Source organism: Bombina bombina, chromosome 9, assembly GCF_027579735.1.
Source record: "Bombina bombina isolate aBomBom1 chromosome 9, aBomBom1.pri, whole genome shotgun sequence".
NCBI classification, from domain to species: domain Eukaryota; kingdom Metazoa; phylum Chordata; class Amphibia; order Anura; family Bombinatoridae; genus Bombina; species Bombina bombina.
The window spans coordinates 159,125,942-159,145,147 of record NC_069507.1 but is presented as its reverse complement, the minus strand read 5'-3'; the positions used below and the strand labels follow the sequence as shown (position 1 = coordinate 159,145,147).

The 19,206-nt window shown below is 36.9% G+C and overlaps 1 protein-coding gene across 2 annotated transcripts in view; it reads left to right on the top strand.

The window, feature by feature from the left end:
- The window catches only part of LOC128640116 (arsenite methyltransferase), a 159,448-nt gene extending 140,813 nt beyond the window's left edge, over positions 1-18,635 (top strand). For both annotated transcript variants that reach the window (XM_053692461.1, XM_053692462.1), the window contains exon 11: positions 18,287-18,635. In XM_053692461.1, coding sequence (XP_053548436.1) covers positions 18,287-18,382 — 96 coding nt within the window. In that variant the 3' untranslated portion in view covers positions 18,383-18,635. The remainder of the gene's footprint in view (positions 1-18,286) is intronic.
- The last annotated feature ends 571 nt before the right edge of the window (positions 18,636-19,206 follow it).

The following is a 19,206-nucleotide window of genomic DNA, read 5'->3' as shown; positions in this document are numbered from 1 at the left end:
GCCATGTCAACCGACACAAGGACGTTATGTCAGATGTTAGAGCTATTTTTTATTTGGCCTAAAAGTCTGATAACATGACTGTGTGTTTATAACTGAGGGCTTGCTATAGGTCACTGCTTAGTGTACTTAAAAGAGTTGACGCTGGGGGGTATGTTACCGGAGTCTTGCAATAAGACTCCGGTTTACGGCTGTGTTTTTGTTATATCTGTCCAGTCTTCTTGGGACTGCTTTCAGCTATGGCCGATGTGACGCCCACGATGGGCGGGGCTTACTTTGGCACGCTTGCCTTCGTTGCCGCGCAGAGTTCATTCACTCCAGAAGTCCCGGTTGCTGGAAGACATTGCGAGTGACGCCACAACCACATGGTTGAGAGTTAAGCAAGCGGTCTTGGGCGTTTGTGGGCTACATTCCGGATTAGTACCTAAGTGTGGTCGGATGACCGTGGGGGCAGGTAGGCGCCTCAGCAGAGCTGTTGAGGCGAGGTGCTGTTTATGTTATAATACATCCTATTGATACTGATATTGTTTAACTTTTCACAGTGCAACTGACAAATTGTTAACACTTTTTTATTTTTAGAGGCACAGTATCTTGTCAGTATTAAAGTATACTGATGAATCTTTAGTCTGTGCTGATATTTCTGTACTATTTGGCTATAAATTGAAAAACTATAAAGACCAAAGTTTTTTCTTACTTTCTGTTGTCATGGATTCAGACGATACTTACAGGCGATTTTCGTCAATCGTCTTCCTTTTTTGTTGTTTTTTTAGGGAAACGTAGGGGTCAGAAATCTACGGCTACCTCTCTTTCTTTTTGGCTTAGGAGTATCATCCGTTTGGCATATGAGACTGCTGGACAGTAAGGATTTACTATTGAAATAAATAAAGGGCACTTTCATTCATGAAGTGTAAGATACTTAATGTAGAAAGCTCCTTTATTTGATTCAATCGATTGCCGCTCTTAGCTCCTACAGCAGAGCACGGCTAAAAAATGTTTTGGCTAAGAGGTGACGTTTTTCACCTTTTAGCCAATAGCTGTGCGGTAAATCCGGCTCCCATGGGCACCAAGTCGGATTTACTGCACGGCTATTGGCTAAGAGGTGAAAACGTCACCTCTTAGTTAAAAAATTTTTTAGCCGTGGGCTGCTGTAGGAGCTAAGAGCGGTGATCAATTGAATCAAATAAAGGAGCTTTCTACATGAAGTATCTTATACTTCATGAATGAAAGTGCCCTTTATTTGTTTCAATAGTAAATCCTAGCGTTTGTAAAACACTAGGATTTACTTTCACTTTAAGGTCAAAAGAAGAACCCTGCAATAGTGCAGGATGTTATTAATTACGTGCAAGTGTAGTCTGGCAAAATAATGCTTTGGTTCATACGAGAGTTTGAACTGAAAGCTGCAAATCTAAATTTAAAATATTTTTTCCTTACAAAATAGGCTGTGTCTAAGACTTCAAGGACCTGAGAGAAACATCTAAACTGTCCTGAAGAAATCCAAGGATCTGGGAACCAGTGGTAGAGTCTCAATGAAATCGGAAAAAATAGTTATGTATCATGAGTTCTCAGCCAAAGGTGTCACACAGAATAAGGGCAGAAAAAAAATGAATTTGTTATTTTTGTAATGTTTTTAGAGGGGTTGCAGTGTTCTCCACAGCAAAGTTTGCCAGCTGGGTCTGGGTAGGGGCAGTGTAATATTTTCTAATAATATATTATTTTCTGCTATCCAAAGCACAAAATAATTGCATAATTTAAAATAAATGTATCTAATGATAATTTGTGCAATACGAATTTAACATTTTTAATATTAGCTAATTTTAGTTTAATATAGGCTAAAATTTTAGCGGGGTAGTCAGTAAAATCAGCTGGGTGGTGCACCCGCTAAAAAGGTCCTGGAGAACACTGGGTTGCGTGACCTTTTCTCTTACACACATCTCCTGTTTTATTGTATCTGATTTTAAGGACTCGCTTAGCCCGTGTAAGGCATACGCAATAGTATGTAAATGGTCATCAGTTTATGCATGGGATAGCCCTTTTTAAATGCTTATATTCTTGTATAAGAGACTGTATATATTGCAGACAAATTAATTACCCACCTGCATTCTGCTAACATATAGGGGTCGATTTATCAAAGGCTTACGCCAGCCTTCGACCCCCTATGACTGCAGGTTCTCACAAGAACCTGTGCCAGACTGGGGTGTGTATGTCCGCTGTAGCATGATAAATTGACCCCATAGACTGCACTATACATTGTCACTTATATCTTTGGTTTGGTTAGTTTTGGCATTCACTCTGTGTTTTTACATCTGCTTAGAAAAAAAACAATAATCATGAGTTCCAAGTTAAATCTCAAAGTATATGAATTGTGTCGTAAAGCAACCCCCCCCCCCAAAAAAAAAACACAACACAACTTTGCTTCCTGACCACAGTAATACGTCCAAAATATTGATACCACTTTAAGTGTTGTAAATCCATTTTCTATCAAAAGTTCAATAGTTCTATTTTCTGTCTGCATTCAGACTACAAACACTGTCCATAACACAAGCGTATCTGTCGTCATTAGTTTAATTACAAAAGGATTGTGTATAACCTTGAAGTTGCTGTTGCCAGAATTAAACCAATTAAGTCTAAATAATAGTGCCTGTCTAGACAAAGATGCAGAGTTCTCAAAGGGCAAGAAAAATTGCGTAATATTTTTCTACACTTTCAAATAACCATGGCTAATGTGGTAGTCAGTCAACAATACTATGATTATGTTTTCAGAACTCAAAACAAACCTGTTACTATGGCTACCGACTATCAGTAGTTTCTACAAAATACTTCAATCTGTAATAAAGGCATATCGCAGTGATGGTGGAGCTGTATAATGTACTTTATTAAATAGTCCAAAATATTACTGCTCTTTAAATTATGATAAAAGCAGCATTTTCTTTTATACATTTGTTAAAGGGGCATTGGAATGGAAAAATGACATGCTTTTATTTGTTAGAAAATGTCATTTTTATACTACTCACCATGGAATACAAAGGGGTTAAACATATTGGTAAAGTCCTGCTTTGGAGCTGCTGGAGTCAGTTGGCAACAAACGTCACACCGCCAATTACTGTCTGTGTTCAGCTGGAGAGATCCAGTGTTTTGGGCTCCAAAGCTGGACTTTACCTATGTGTTTAAATAAAATAACCTGCATGCCTTCTGCATCAGACACATTAAATATAATTTCCTTTAACCACTGCTGAGACATTTCATACCTTTTCTAAGTAGGTTGTATGCTATTGCTCTTTTTGTACAGGAATTTCAATCTCTCGTTATGTGACATCAATGCCAATCATATATTTATTTCATCAGATCAGACCATTCACTTTCAGAAGATACCTTTTAGTCTTCATATATTGTCCAAGACTATCAGGCAGTCACCATCCAGGAGGAATAAAGTAATTTTGACTGAGTAATTTTTAATGTCCTTTTATAGGCCTCTAGTTATCAATGTTTGTCGGACCTGATCCGAAAGTGCGGATCAGGTCCGACAGACCTCGCTGAATAAGGCGAGCAATACGCTCGCTGTATTCAGCATTGCACCAGCAGCTCACAAGAGCTGCTGGTGCAACGCCGCCCCCTGCAGACTCACGGGGAAATAGGCCGCCAGCAGGGGGGTGTCAATCAACCCGATCGTACTCGATCGGGTTGATTTCCGGCGATGTCTGTCCGTCTGCTCAGAGCAGGCAGACAGGTTATGGAGCAGCGGTCTTTGTGACCGCTGCTTCATAACTGCTGTTTCTGGCGAGCCTGCAGGCTCACCAGAAACACGGGGCATCAAGCTCCATTCGGAGCTCGATACATATGCCCCAATGTCTTCATGGCAAGCAATGCCATAAACCTTTAAATAATATTTGTTGTCTTCATATTGTATACCCTCACAAACTGTATAAAGAAAATAAGTAGGAATAAAGCACAGTTCTACAATTCTAAATACGTTTTAAAATTACATAAACTTATTGGAGAGGAGTGACCAAGTTCCTTGAAATGGTGCTATATACAGTTGGTCTAGCATAAAACGTTGCTTATTTGTACACTTTGACAATTCACTTAAAGGGATACTGAACCCAATTTTATTCTTTCATGATTCAGATAGAGCATGCAATTTTAATCAACCTTCTAATTTACTCCTATTAGCAAATTTTCTTCATTCTCTTGGTATCTTAATTTCAAAAAGAATGATTGTAAGCTTACGAGCCGTCCCATTTTTGGTTCAGAACCCCGGATAACGCTTGCTGATTAGTGGGTACATTTAGCCACCATTCAGCAAGCAGTACCCAGGTGGTGAACCAAAGATGGGCCAGCTCATAAGCTTACTGTATTTGTACATGTATGCTGTATCTGAATTATGAAAGCTGAAAATTGGGTTTAGTATCCCTTAAATTATATAGAAGTTCTAAATATGTGTTTATTTACTGAAATTAGAATTTAGGAATCTCAAAATAAATCCTGTCTAGTGCTTTTTCCCAAGTGATGTATGATGATAACATGACTGCCATATGGAACTACAACCTTGTGTTGAAATGTTAGGTCCTGTGTCTTTCCAAGCTGAAAATACAATTTACCTAGGGGCAGGCCCATATGATCGTATAAAGCTATATTGAATAAGCACAAACAAGAGGCTAAAACAGATTGCTATTTGAATACAGGTTCAAAGACATTTAAACCTGCTGATATACTGAGTTGAAAGTCCTTTTAATAAAATGCTAGCACATCTATTCAAGTACAGTTCTTGATGTCTGTAAGAATCTGCTCATGTATACTTCTCAGTACACAAATTAAACCACAAATTTTCTCTTGAATTTTATTTGTCTGAAATGGTGTTTTGAAAACAGTAATGAATTAAATCTTTTTTTTGTGATCCTGAAACTGGCCTAAACTATTGAAGTGTAATCTATCTTTTTTCCTGGCCTGCTGCCACATTTCTGTGGGCCCCAGGTGCCCTATGACAAGCTTTGAATTCAGGGAAGTCAAACTGATAAAGGACTTTTTATGTCCCACAAACAAAATAACTATTTCTTGTCAGAGGGAAGTAGTTGGCAACTGTACCAAAACTGGAAATTCTGCTGACCTAAAACTGATTGCTACTAATAATGTGATTGAATATTTCTGTGCTTTCTAAACAAAGATTAAATTGCTTTAGTTTTCTCTTTTTATAGGAGATAGATAATATTCTTGTAGCTAATCCTTTTAGAAAACTAATTTTTGTACATAGCAGAAATCTCTCAATACAGAAGTCACTGTCCAATAACACTACAGCACAAGTATGTATTTACCTCCATCTGTTGTATTCGAGTAGGAAAATATCACATAACACTTTTACAACTGGGTGTTAGTATTAAGCTCTACAGGGGTTAAATACATATCAATATCAACACCGCCACCATTATAATATTTCCTTTTAATTCTTCTGCAAGATCACCTAAACCAGGGGTCAGCAACCTTGGCTCTCCAGATGTTTTAGAACTACATTTACCATGATGCTTAAGTGTCTTTAAGCTGCCTAAGCGTCATGGGAAATGTAGTTCTAAAACATCTGGAGAGCCAAGGTTGCTGACCCCTGACCTAAACTAATATAAAGGTGGAATCTTAGTGGTAGGTGTATGTTTGTTTGTTTTTCAAAAGGATTATGAGTATCTCTGATCCTGTGTATTTTGAACAAAAAGGCACTACTTCACAATTATGTGTTATTGCTCCTGAAATCCAAAGCTAGAATTACTTCTCTGCAATGAAAAACAGGGTGTTACTCTTGACTGTTCCCAGTTAAATATTTTTGGGAGCCTGTGGTAGAATTTTAAGCTCTGGACACGCGCATTAAAATACAGAAGCAGAGACATGAGGATGGATAATCTGTTGACACTAATTAGCATATCTCCACAAACCTTTAGGATTACAGAGAATGTAGAAGGCACATGACTGTATAACAGTTTTCAGTTTGCCTTTTGGACTTTCAGCATTGCCAACAATTATTATAAAGGTTCTAATTATGCATATTGTAGAAGTTACAGAAGGCATAGAAGATCATTCTTAGTATCTTAGCTGCAAACATTAAGACTTTGTGACATCATATTTGGTCAGGCATGTGTATATGTTTAAACTGGAAAGAAACATTATATTTCCTTCAGAATGTTTTTGTGGGTCTTCAGTGTGCACTTACAGTTCTGAGTATAGGAAAACCCTCAATTTTTACAGTTAAATTACAGGAAAAGTGGGCAAAATAATGAATACAATATTTTGCAAAGTTGTTTTACTAGGCATAACTAAACATTTTACATTACAATTTAAAAATGTTTTATGTCCCTTTAAGGTCTTTTAACCCCTTGGGCTATTTGGACGTAGGTACTACGTCATACAGTACTTTGCCCAGCATACTGTGCTGATGTAGTACCATGTCCAACACATAGGTGCATGCTGTCAGCTTAGACAGCGGTGACTGCACCTGGAGGCAGAAGGCATCTGCCTTCATATGGTAAGGGAGCACTGATCATGCTCCATTACCATATGATGGCAGATCACTGATCATGACAGTCTGTCACTCTCTGTAGCAATCATGGAGGGGTGACCCTACACTACAGAAAAAATCGATCTTGAAGGGGCCACTACACTAAAGAATAGAAAAATATACAAAAAATTGTAAACAAAAAATGTTATTTGCTAATGGCACACTGGCTGCCAGTAACAAATATGGCGGGGGGAGGGTAAGAGAGCTGTTGTGGGGGATGAGGGAGGTGATCACTACACCAAAAAAAAAAAGAAGAAGAAAATAATTTAAAATTAAAAAAACAAACTAAACTGCATACTGGCAGACAGTCTGCCAGTACCTAAGATGGTGGTGACCAGAAGGTACAAGGACCTTAGGGTCTCTGAGCAAGTGCTCTGTTTAAAGTGCTGGTGCACGGTACATACTTAAATACACTTTTAAAACGGCTATATCTTTTATTAGAAGCATTTTTGTTAATACATGTACTGTATATTGCAAAAATGCTTCTATTCGAAACTGAAATGCATCCATGTGGATTCCAATTTTGGCTGGAATGTCCCTTTAATACAGTTCTTCTAATAGATTGGGATGGACTACATAATACACTATAAATTTTAAATACATTGTGATATTGGAAAAATGCTTTTATTTAAACTTTAGATTTTAATGTGCATGTACATTGTTATTGTAATAGAATGACTAAAAGAATTTGTGATATATATGCTACATTTGGTAGGCCACTCACCTAATTACATTTCTTGACATGCAAAATACATTTTACTACAGTAGAGCAATGTTTATTGATACACTATGGGGACGATTTTTCAAGCTCCGAATGGAGATTGATGCCCCTTGCAGAAGTTATGAACCAGTGGTCTAAAGACCGCTGCTCCATAACTTGTCCGCCTGCTCTAAGGCGGCGGACAGAAATCAACCCGATCAAATATGATCGGGTTGATTGACACCCCCTGTTAGCGGCCAATCTGCAGGGGGCGGTATTGCACAAGCAGTTCTGGTGAACTGCTTGTGCAATGATAAATGAATGTGCAGCGGACATAATACGCTACATCGTATCATGTCCGCTCGCACTTTCATAAATAGACCCCTTTTGTATCCAGTTCCAGTGCTAAATTATTTTAACCTCTTTGGGATTAATACAATCATAAATGTAAAACTTGAAAATACAAGTTGAACATATTTCTAAGGACAGTTGAAATGTAACTTTTTTTTTTTTGGTATAGATATATAGACGATATATTCCTATTATGGACAGGAGAAGAACAGACTCTTACACACTTTTTAGAGACCCTGAATTCAAAAACAGATTACCTAAAATTTACCATGGAAAGCAGTACAGATAGAATTAGCTTCTTAGACACAATGGTATATATTGAAGAAGGTAGATTAGAATGTGATATATTCTCAAAAGCAACAGATCGCAATAATTTACTTAGCTTTGATAGTTTTCATCCTCCTAATACCATAAGAAGCCTACCATATAGCCAGCTACTCAGAACGAAAAGAATCGTATCCGATTCCAACAAATTACAAATCAGATTAGATGAAATGGCAAGCAAATTTAGGGAAAGAGGATATCCGAATCAAATAATACAAGAAAATTTGGAAAGAGTGGATCAGATTGAGAGAGATTCTCTCCTTGAACCTAAATTCAGGGAAAAGAAACAATTCTCGGTACCCCTGGTAACACAATATGGGTTCCATAGTAGAAAACTAAAAACCTGTATTAATAAACATTGGTACCTTCTTAAAGAAGAACCACAATTGGCAGAAACTTTTAAAGATCCGCCCCTTTTATCATACAAGAGAAACAAAAACCTGAAAGATGTACTCGTTAGAGCTGACCTAGGGACTAGAGGTCTAGCTCCATCTTTACAAAAGAAAGGTTGTTTCCCTTGCTATAATTGTGCACAATGCAATTCTATGATAAGAGGTGATATTGTGACACATCCACACACTGGACGTAAGATAGAAATTAAAAACACATACACATGCAACTCAAGTTATGTGATATATGTTATTAAGTGTCCATGTGGATTAGCTTACGTGGGAGAGACCACCCAATGTGTCCGTGACAGGGTCAGACAACATAAAGCTGCCATAGGCAACTCAGATTGGGATGCTCCAGTATCTCACCATTTCACAATGGCATCCCACAACAAAAGCCAATTGCGGTTCCAAATAGTAGATGATGTCCCTCCTTTTAGGAGAGGAGGGGATAGACAAAAAGCATTGTTCAAGAAAGAAGCACAATGGATAAGAAAATTGGACACACTGTCACCTAGGGGTCTCAATAGAGATATTTCTTGGGGACATTTTGTATGAATAAGATTTTTCCAGCTTAAATAAATATTCAATGGGTGCTTAAAACACAATAATAAATATTTATTTTGTCTGCATAAAATAATCCCCTTGTAGATATTTATTTTGCCCCCCTCTGTTAGTCTTACAACCCTATACAGCAAAAAGTATTGGTTATATAGAGTCTAATTTAGGTTTACATCTAGACAGGTAGATCAAATCTAAATATCCAATAGGCCAAGTGAGAATTTAATCCCTTATAAAGAGACCCTATCCGTGTAATTGGGTCAACACATATTTAAGTAACGAAAAATATGTATACCAAGAACGAACGTTTATTTTCATATGTTCGTTTGGTTTAAGATAACTGTGTCATTTTGTTGCATCGTTGCTGCCTCAATAATCACTATGCTCGTGTAGTGAGATTATCACATTTAGTTAGTTTTTATATAGCTTTAAGTCACATTATTTTTGTTTCGTATAATAGTCGAATGGGTGACGTATTAGATGGGTGTGTGTGTATGCACCAATAGATTCACGTTTGGGCCTTTCTAAAAGAGGCCGGTTCCATGATGACGTATACTCCTTGAGAAAGGGCGGAGTCCCGAAACGCGCGTCGGAGTGTAAGGCTGCTCACTGAACCGCTTGTCGATACAAGGACTTTGATGCAAAAAGATTACAGAAAAGAGCCGTGGTTTCATAAAGACACAAGACCGAAACAAGTGTTTGTTCTCCCGTCCGCATGAGTGGATAAAAGTCGGGGGCATCTCCAGTTATCCAAAAGGATGTGAAATCGCAAGTATTATAAAGCTAATTAACATGCATGTTCTAACTGGCCAGCTTCTATACTAACACAGACGCAATACAGATGATTGGTAACACACCTGCTGATTTAACACACGGCTTCCATCACATTAGAGACGCTTTAATTTATTAACACTCTAATACCTGGAAAGGGTCAGAAACTTTATGCATATGTTACAACATGAACTGTTAGAATACTTACGTACCGATACCCGGGCTGAACACTACCCAACCGCAAGTGTGGTTTAAAGAGGGGAACTTGGAAAGAGCCTTGGAGTATATAGAGTGTTAACATATAGTTGAATACATATGCTGGATGAACTAACGGCTTTTTGTTCTGTTTTGCACTAACCCATAAATGTGCTTATACTCATCATAAAAAGGTGTATGCTGAATAAGGGAATAATTACAGAGCTCAAAATGTTATTCAAATTTCATGTATAAGAAGATACATTTATAATCGAAAAAGAATCTCCTTACAGCAACCATATCTGAAAAATTGCATCTAAGAGTTTAAATTCAAAACCACTGTGAAAGTTTTACATGTCTAAGGGACTGTTCACCGTTTCATCTACATGAACTTTCTAAGACATTAATAGCGGTTTTTCTGAGAGCCTTGGTTGATTCTTCCAGGGACGCCTGGGTTGAATCTTATTATTTTATGAATGAAAGTAGTTTGCATGTGTGGATGGACTGAAAGTTGTGGATTCATATTATAGTATTGTAATTAGATACCTTGTAATAAATTACATTTATACTTTTGCTAAATTGAGGTGTGCTGAGTTTCATTTTTTGGTCCCTTTAATACAGTTCTTCTAATAGATTGGGATGGACTACATAATACACTATAAATTTTAAATACATTGTGATATTGGAAAAATGCTTTTATTTAAACTTTAGATTTTAATGTGCATGTACATTGTTATTGTAATAGAATGACTAAAAGAATTTGTGATATATATGCTACATTTGGTAGGCCACTCACCTAATTACATTTCTTGACATGCAAAATACATTTTACTACAGTAGAGCAATGTTTATTGATACACTATGGGGACGATTTTTCAAGCTCCGAATGGAGATTGATGCCCCTTGCAGAAGTTATGAACCAGTGGTCTAAAGACCGCTGCTCCATAACTTGTCCGCCTGCTCTAAGGCGGCGGACAGAAATCAACCCGATCAAATATGATCGGGTTGATTGACACCCCCTGTTAGCGGCCAATCTGCAGGGGGCGGTATTGCACAAGCAGTTCTGGTGAACTGCTTGTGCAATGATAAATGAATGTGCAGCGGACATAATACGCTACATCGTATCATGTCCGCTCGCACTTTCATAAATAGACCCCTTTTGTATCCAGTTCCAGTGCTAAATTATTTTAACCTCTTTGGGATTAATACAATCATAAATGTAAAACTTGAAAATACAAGTTGAACATATTTCTAAGGACAGTTGAAATGTAACTTTTTTTTTTTTGGTATAGATATATAGACGATATATTCCTATTATGGACAGGAGAAGAACAGACTCTTACACACTTTTTAGAGACCCTGAATTCAAAAACAGATTACCTAAAATTTACCATGGAAAGCAGTACAGATAGAATTAGCTTCTTAGACACAATGGTATATATTGAAGAAGGTAGATTAGAATGTGATATATTCTCAAAAGCAACAGATCGCAATAATTTACTTAGCTTTGATAGTTTTCATCCTCCTAATACCATAAGAAGCCTACCATATAGCCAGCTACTCAGAACGAAAAGAATCGTATCCGATTCCAACAAATTACAAATCAGATTAGATGAAATGGCAAGCAAATTTAGGGAAAGAGGATATCCGAATCAAATAATACAAGAAAATTTGGAAAGAGTGGATCAGATTGAGAGAGATTCTCTCCTTGAACCTAAATTCAGGGAAAAGAAACAATTCTCGGTACCCCTGGTAACACAATATGGGTTCCATAGTAGAAAACTAAAAACCTGTATTAATAAACATTGGTACCTTCTTAAAGAAGAACCACAATTGGCAGAAACTTTTAAAGATCCGCCCCTTTTATCATACAAGAGAAACAAAAACCTGAAAGATGTACTCGTTAGAGCTGACCTAGGGACTAGAGGTCTAGCTCCATCTTTACAAAAGAAAGGTTGTTTCCCTTGCTATAATTGTGCACAATGCAATTCTATGATAAGAGGTGATATTGTGACACATCCACACACTGGACGTAAGATAGAAATTAAAAACACATACACATGCAACTCAAGTTATGTGATATATGTTATTAAGTGTCCATGTGGATTAGCTTACGTGGGAGAGACCACCCAATGTGTCCGTGACAGGGTCAGACAACATAAAGCTGCCATAGGCAACTCAGATTGGGATGCTCCAGTATCTCACCATTTCACAATGGCATCCCACAACAAAAGCCAATTGCGGTTCCAAATAGTAGATGATGTCCCTCCTTTTAGGAGAGGAGGGGATAGACAAAAAGCATTGTTCAAGAAAGAAGCACAATGGATAAGAAAATTGGACACACTGTCACCTAGGGGTCTCAATAGAGATATTTCTTGGGGACATTTTGTATGAATAAGATTTTTCCAGCTTAAATAAATATTCAATGGGTGCTTAAAACACAATAATAAATATTTATTTTGTCTGCATAAAATAATCCCCTTGTAGATATTTATTTTGCCCCCCTCTGTTAGTCTTACAACCCTATACAGCAAAAAGTATTGGTTATATAGAGTCTAATTTAGGTTTACATCTAGACAGGTAGATCAAATCTAAATATCCAATAGGCCAAGTGAGAATTTAATCCCTTATAAAGAGACCCTATCCGTGTAATTGGGTCAACACATATTTAAGTAACGAAAAATATGTATACCAAGAACGAACGTTTATTTTCATATGTTCGTTTGGTTTAAGATAACTGTGTCATTTTGTTGCATCGTTGCTGCCTCAATAATCACTATGCTCGTGTAGTGAGATTATCACATTTAGTTAGTTTTTATATAGCTTTAAGTCACATTATTTTTGTTTCGTATAATAGTCGAATGGGTGACGTATTAGATGGGTGTGTGTGTATGCACCAATAGATTCACGTTTGGGCCTTTCTAAAAGAGGCCGGTTCCATGATGACGTATACTCCTTGAGAAAGGGCGGAGTCCCGAAACGCGCGTCGGAGTGTAAGGCTGCTCACTGAACCGCTTGTCGATACAAGGACTTTGATGCAAAAAGATTACAGAAAAGAGCCGTGGTTTCATAAAGACACAAGACCGAAACAAGTGTTTGTTCTCCCGTCCGCATGAGTGGATAAAAGTCGGGGGCATCTCCAGTTATCCAAAAGGATGTGAAATCGCAAGTATTATAAAGCTAATTAACATGCATGTTCTAACTGGCCAGCTTCTATACTAACACAGACGCAATACAGATGATTGGTAACACACCTGCTGATTTAACACACGGCTTCCATCACATTAGAGACGCTTTAATTTATTAACACTCTAATACCTGGAAAGGGTCAGAAACTTTATGCATATGTTACAACATGAACTGTTAGAATACTTACGTACCGATACCCGGGCTGAACACTACCCAACCGCAAGTGTGGTTTAAAGAGGGGAACTTGGAAAGAGCCTTGGAGTATATAGAGTGTTAACATATAGTTGAATACATATGCTGGATGAACTAACGGCTTTTTGTTCTGTTTTGCACTAACCCATAAATGTGCTTATACTCATCATAAAAAGGTGTATGCTGAATAAGGGAATAATTACAGAGCTCAAAATGTTATTCAAATTTCATGTATAAGAAGATACATTTATAATCGAAAAAGAATCTCCTTACAGCAACCATATCTGAAAAATTGCATCTAAGAGTTTAAATTCAAAACCACTGTGAAAGTTTTACATGTCTAAGGGACTGTTCACCGTTTCATCTACATGAACTTTCTAAGACATTAATAGCGGTTTTTCTGAGAGCCTTGGTTGATTCTTCCAGGGACGCCTGGGTTGAATCTTATTATTTTATGAATGAAAGTAGTTTGCATGTGTGGATGGACTGAAAGTTGTGGATTCATATTATAGTATTGTAATTAGATACCTTGTAATAAATTACATTTATACTTTTGCTAAATTGAGGTGTGCTGAGTTTCATTTTTTGGTCCCTTTAATACAGTTCTTCTAATAGATTGGGATGGACTACATAATACACTATAAATTTTAAATACATTGTGATATTGGAAAAATGCTTTTATTTAAACTTTAGATTTTAATGTGCATGTACATTGTTATTGTAATAGAATGACTAAAAGAATTTGTGATATATATGCTACATTTGGTAGGCCACTCACCTAATTACATTTCTTGACATGCAAAATACATTTTACTACAGTAGAGCAATGTTTATTGATACACTATGGGGACGATTTTTCAAGCTCCGAATGGAGATTGATGCCCCTTGCAGAAGTTATGAACCAGTGGTCTAAAGACCGCTGCTCCATAACTTGTCCGCCTGCTCTAAGGCGGCGGACAGAAATCAACCCGATCAAATATGATCGGGTTGATTGACACCCCCTGTTAGCGGCCAATCTGCAGGGGGCGGTATTGCACAAGCAGTTCTGGTGAACTGCTTGTGCAATGATAAATGAATGTGCAGCGGACATAATACGCTACATCGTATCATGTCCGCTCGCACTTTCATAAATAGACCCCTTTTGTATCCAGTTCCAGTGCTAAATTATTTTAACCTCTTTGGGATTAATACAATCATAAATGTAAAACTTGAAAATACAAGTTGAACATATTTCTAAGGACAGTTGAAATGTAACTTTTTTTTTAAGGAATGCATTTTATGTTAAAAACATTAACAAATATATTTAGTGTTTTATACCATTATGAAGCAGTATGAAAACCCAACAGATGTGTAAAAAAAATGTATTCAGTTTATCATAAGAGATAGAAGAAATAGAACGTTGTGTTCAAATGACAATAGAAAAGAATGTTCCTAACAAATATGCAGGAGACTGCTGCATCTAATCTGTGACCTTGCTAAACTGTCTTGGGATGGAATATTAACTCAAAGAAAAGTCATTCATTTTTATATAAAATTTAAAATTAGGTTTCTGAAAGGTGGTCTTGAAACACTTAAAATACTAAATACTTCTTAAAAATGTTTCTTTCATTTTGGAAGAAACACTAATGCAAAATGTAGAAATCTCTTTAAAATGAAGCTCCAGAGATTCAGAAATCAAATGAATGACATTAGTGCCTGAAAACTCACCTGTAAGTCACCTGTAAATCATCATCTGACCTGTACCTGACCAAAACCATGACTTGCATAGTAATCTTAGAGGCAATATTATATTACATTTTAGGTTCTCTTAAACATTTTTTGTGAGTGCACTGAACAAGACAATTCTCGGATGTGTTTTCTTGTAGGTCAGAGTGAAATTAAATAAAACTTCCTCTTTCTTCAGCCCAATCAGAACTAAACTTTATTCTATTTATACAGTGTGTATGTATTTTTTTTATATATATATATATATATATATATATATATATATATATATATATATATATATATATATATATAAAGATTGTTGGAGAGCACTCTCACTTAATGCCACAACTGCCAGGGTGCTAGTACAGAGTGAATATAATATAACAAAAAACTTGCACTCACTGGTCCTTTTTCAAAAAACTCTCTTACTGTGAAAAGTAGTAACGCTTCAGGGACAAAGTCTGAGGAGTGGGATACTTTGTCCCAGAAGCGTTACTACTTTTCACAGTAAAAGTTTTTTGAAAAAGGACCAGCGAGTGCAAGTTTTTTGTTATATTATATTCACTCTGTACTAGCACCCTGGCAGTTGTGGCATTAAGTGGGAGTGCTCTCCAACGAATATATATATATATATATCCTTCTTCCAAAAACGTAGGCACTCACTGGTCTTGTGAAAAAATCCAATTTATTTAATCCATAGAAAAAGAATTACATGACATTTCGGTACATTCCTGTACCTTTATCAAATGTAACACAATAAAATATTAAAACTTCCTAACAAACTTACCTACATCCTCCACCTAAATACCCCCGGTATTTACTGCGCTGCCGCCACATTGTCGTGAGAGAAGTCGGCGTCTGACGTCATCAAGGCGCGTCATGCAACAGTGCCGAAATCGCCATGGTAACGTGTATATACATCTCGATCCGTGCGGCAGTGCTAATGAAACCTGTCATTTCTAATTGACAAGCTGCGCTAAGTGTGCAATGTGACAAACGCACATTAATTACTATTATACCTGATCAAAATGCATATGTATTTGTAATATATAAACTTACACATTTATATTAGCGCAGCGGCAATAGGAAATGGCTAAGTGAAATAAATATAAAACACTAACTATATACATAAGTGTATCGTTACATTATCGCTATCAAAACAATGCAATAGAGCTGAAACTGGTTATTTATCATAACATCGGAATGACAGTATCTACTACATATATTACTCAATTAGCTAGCTTACATTCATACCTGATCATCGTATGATAGAAAGATAGGAACCACAGTGAGACCCATTATAGTCCATGGATATGTCTATATGATCAGATGAAAATGCGAGATAAGTATAATTGCCAATATGTGTGTCCAAGGATATGTGACATTTTAGTAAAAAGGACTAAAATCCAGAGGGGTATTAAGGCTATTAGGAATAATAGTGTCCAACCTGTAAATCCATTTGGTTTCATATTGAAGCAAGAGATTTCCTCTGTCACCACCCCTAATTAGGGGGGGTATGTGGTCAATGAGCATTGTGCGTAAGCTGGAAACCGCATGTTTATGCTGAAGGCAATGCCGTGCCACTGGCTGGTCTGATTCACCTGTACGTGTATATATATATATATATAAATATAAATGTACAGAAGATCAGCACTCACCACTAGGACAGGATCCGGTGACAATCCTCTGCATCCCAAACAATGGCAGCCAGCACCAGGATGCCTGTCTTGTTTCATGTGACCAAGGCCTCCTAGTGGGGCCGAAACGTTATGTTTTTTTAACTAATAAATAGTGATCTCTGGTGCTGGCTGTCATGGTTTGGGATGCAAAGGATTGTCACCGGATCCTGTCCAATGATGCTGTCTAATATATATATATATATATATATATATATATATATATATATATATATATATATATATATATATATAAATGTTAAAGAGAACCTAAAATGTAATATAATAATGACTCTTTAAGATTAATATGTGAGTCAGTTATTCAGTTTTTGTTATATACTATGGGTAAAGTCAGATATTGGGTATTCCTCGGATTACCCGGGTAAAATGGACATTACCCAAGTGGCTGTGGGTAAAGCCTGATGTAAGATCATAAATCCCTTAGAGTGCAAGTGCTTCATCGAATCACCGCATCAAAGATGCACTGTATTTCCCCCATCTTCACTATCTTTTTTGCCTCCGCCTGGGGGGTTCAATGAGGGCAAAGTGGAGGTCAGCGGATCTGCGGGATGCCCCCTTCAAGCCCCCAGGTGGAGGAAAAAAATATAGTGTAGATAGGGAAATTATAGTACATCAGGCTTTACCCACAGCCAATTGGATAATGTCCTAGGATTACCTGAATATCTTACTTTACCTATAATAAATATATATATATATATATATATACACATACCATACACACACAAATAGATAGTTTATTAAAAACAAAGGTTATTTCTAATTTTTGTAAAAAGAAAATTCAGTCTTACTGGATTTCTTCGCCAGCAATCTTGCAGTCTACTGCAGACAATGGGCCTATTTATTAAATGTCTGTCCGACATAATCCGATCAGCGGATCATGTCCGACAGACATCACTGAATGCGGAGAGCAATACACTCTCCGCATTCAGCATTGCACCAGCAGCTCTTGTAAATTGCTGGTGCAACGCCGCCTCCTGTAGATTCGCGGCCAATCGGCCGCTAGCAGGGGGTGTCAATCAACCCTTTCGTATTCGATTGGGTTGATTTCACGCGATCTTTGTCCGCCTCCTTAGAGCAGGCGGACAGGTTATGGAGCAGCGGTCTTTAGACCGCTGCTTTATAACTGGTGTTTCTAACGAGTCTGAAGGCTCGCTAGAAACACGGCCCTTCAAACTCCATACAGAGCTTGATAAATGGGCCCCAATATATGAAGCAATAAGACTCCTCAATGTATAGGGGACATATAACTCATTACACCAAGATTAAGCCCCTCTTTTCTTGGTGACTGAATTAATGCAGAGGTAAACGAAAGAAACAGAGCAAATGATTCTTGGAACAGAGATTATTGCTGCAAATAGCTATTACAAATTGGTTTATTATCCCATTAAAATACGAGGTTCAGAGCTATGGGGTTTGTGAAGAGGGTGTGTAGGGTCCCTTTTGCAGCTTGATTTAGATTTTGTTGTGTGACTCCTCTGAAAGAAGAAAGCGCAAGTTTTCTATAATTACGGGACCCTGTTTATAACAAAGAGTGAGGAGACAGGTGTGAGAGGACCAGAAACTAAATAGGGAAGGTCAATTTTAAATAAAAAGCAGCAGTTTAGTTGTACTGATACCTGTTGAAAATAGATTGGGGCTTTATTTTAATTGCTTATAATTACTTCTTTGTTTCTTCACACAGGAAATCGTCAGGGATCCATTTCAATTTGCTGAACAAACAAAGTCTCTTAAGACCTCCAGCGCTACCAGCTGCTGCGGACCTAAAGGCTGTTGCTAAGAAATATTATTCAGAGATGTCTGTTAGGACTGTCATTTTCATTTTATAGAACAAATTAATGAAAAATAATCAGGCTATAATTATGCTTTATTTGTGTCTAATACTTAATATTAAGTGATTTTTCTACCTCAATTTTTAAACAATCATCATCCAGGTCATTTTATTTTTTTATTACAAATTAGTAAAGAGATTAATTCATGTAGAATCTATCTATTAATAAAATATGGGGCCATTTAGTAGTCCAAAATGTTGACCTTATGGTTCTTGTATTTTCTTCATTCTTCCAGTGTGACAGACTGTATTTTCCATCTTTTACACAATAAAGTGCTAGATTACAAGTGGCAAGCTAAATATTGCTTGCATGCAAGCTATATTAGCGCTTCACTTTGTAATACCAGCACACGGTATTACAAGAACACGCTTCCATAGGTTCCTATGGGAGCCTCGTTAAGATGCCATCAGATATGGCATTAGAACCACGCACAGCGAAGGGGGTAAGTAGAACCGTGATGGGCAGCATTTTTAAATATATATATATATGAATATATATATATTTATATGTTAATATGTGTATATACACATATTAACACATAAATATATAAGCATATGCAGTTCCCATAGACTGCAATGTAAAAGCACTTTTCAGTGACGATTTAAAAAAAATAATTAACACCGCACTCCCACCAACTGTAAAGCCTCAAAACTGCAGTGCAGTTTTTTTTTATTTTATTTTAAAATAAATTGCTAGATTTGTTTTAATAAAAAACGAATGCCCTATTTTGAGGGCATTTGGGGCACTTTTAGAAAATTTAACCAAAGATCAG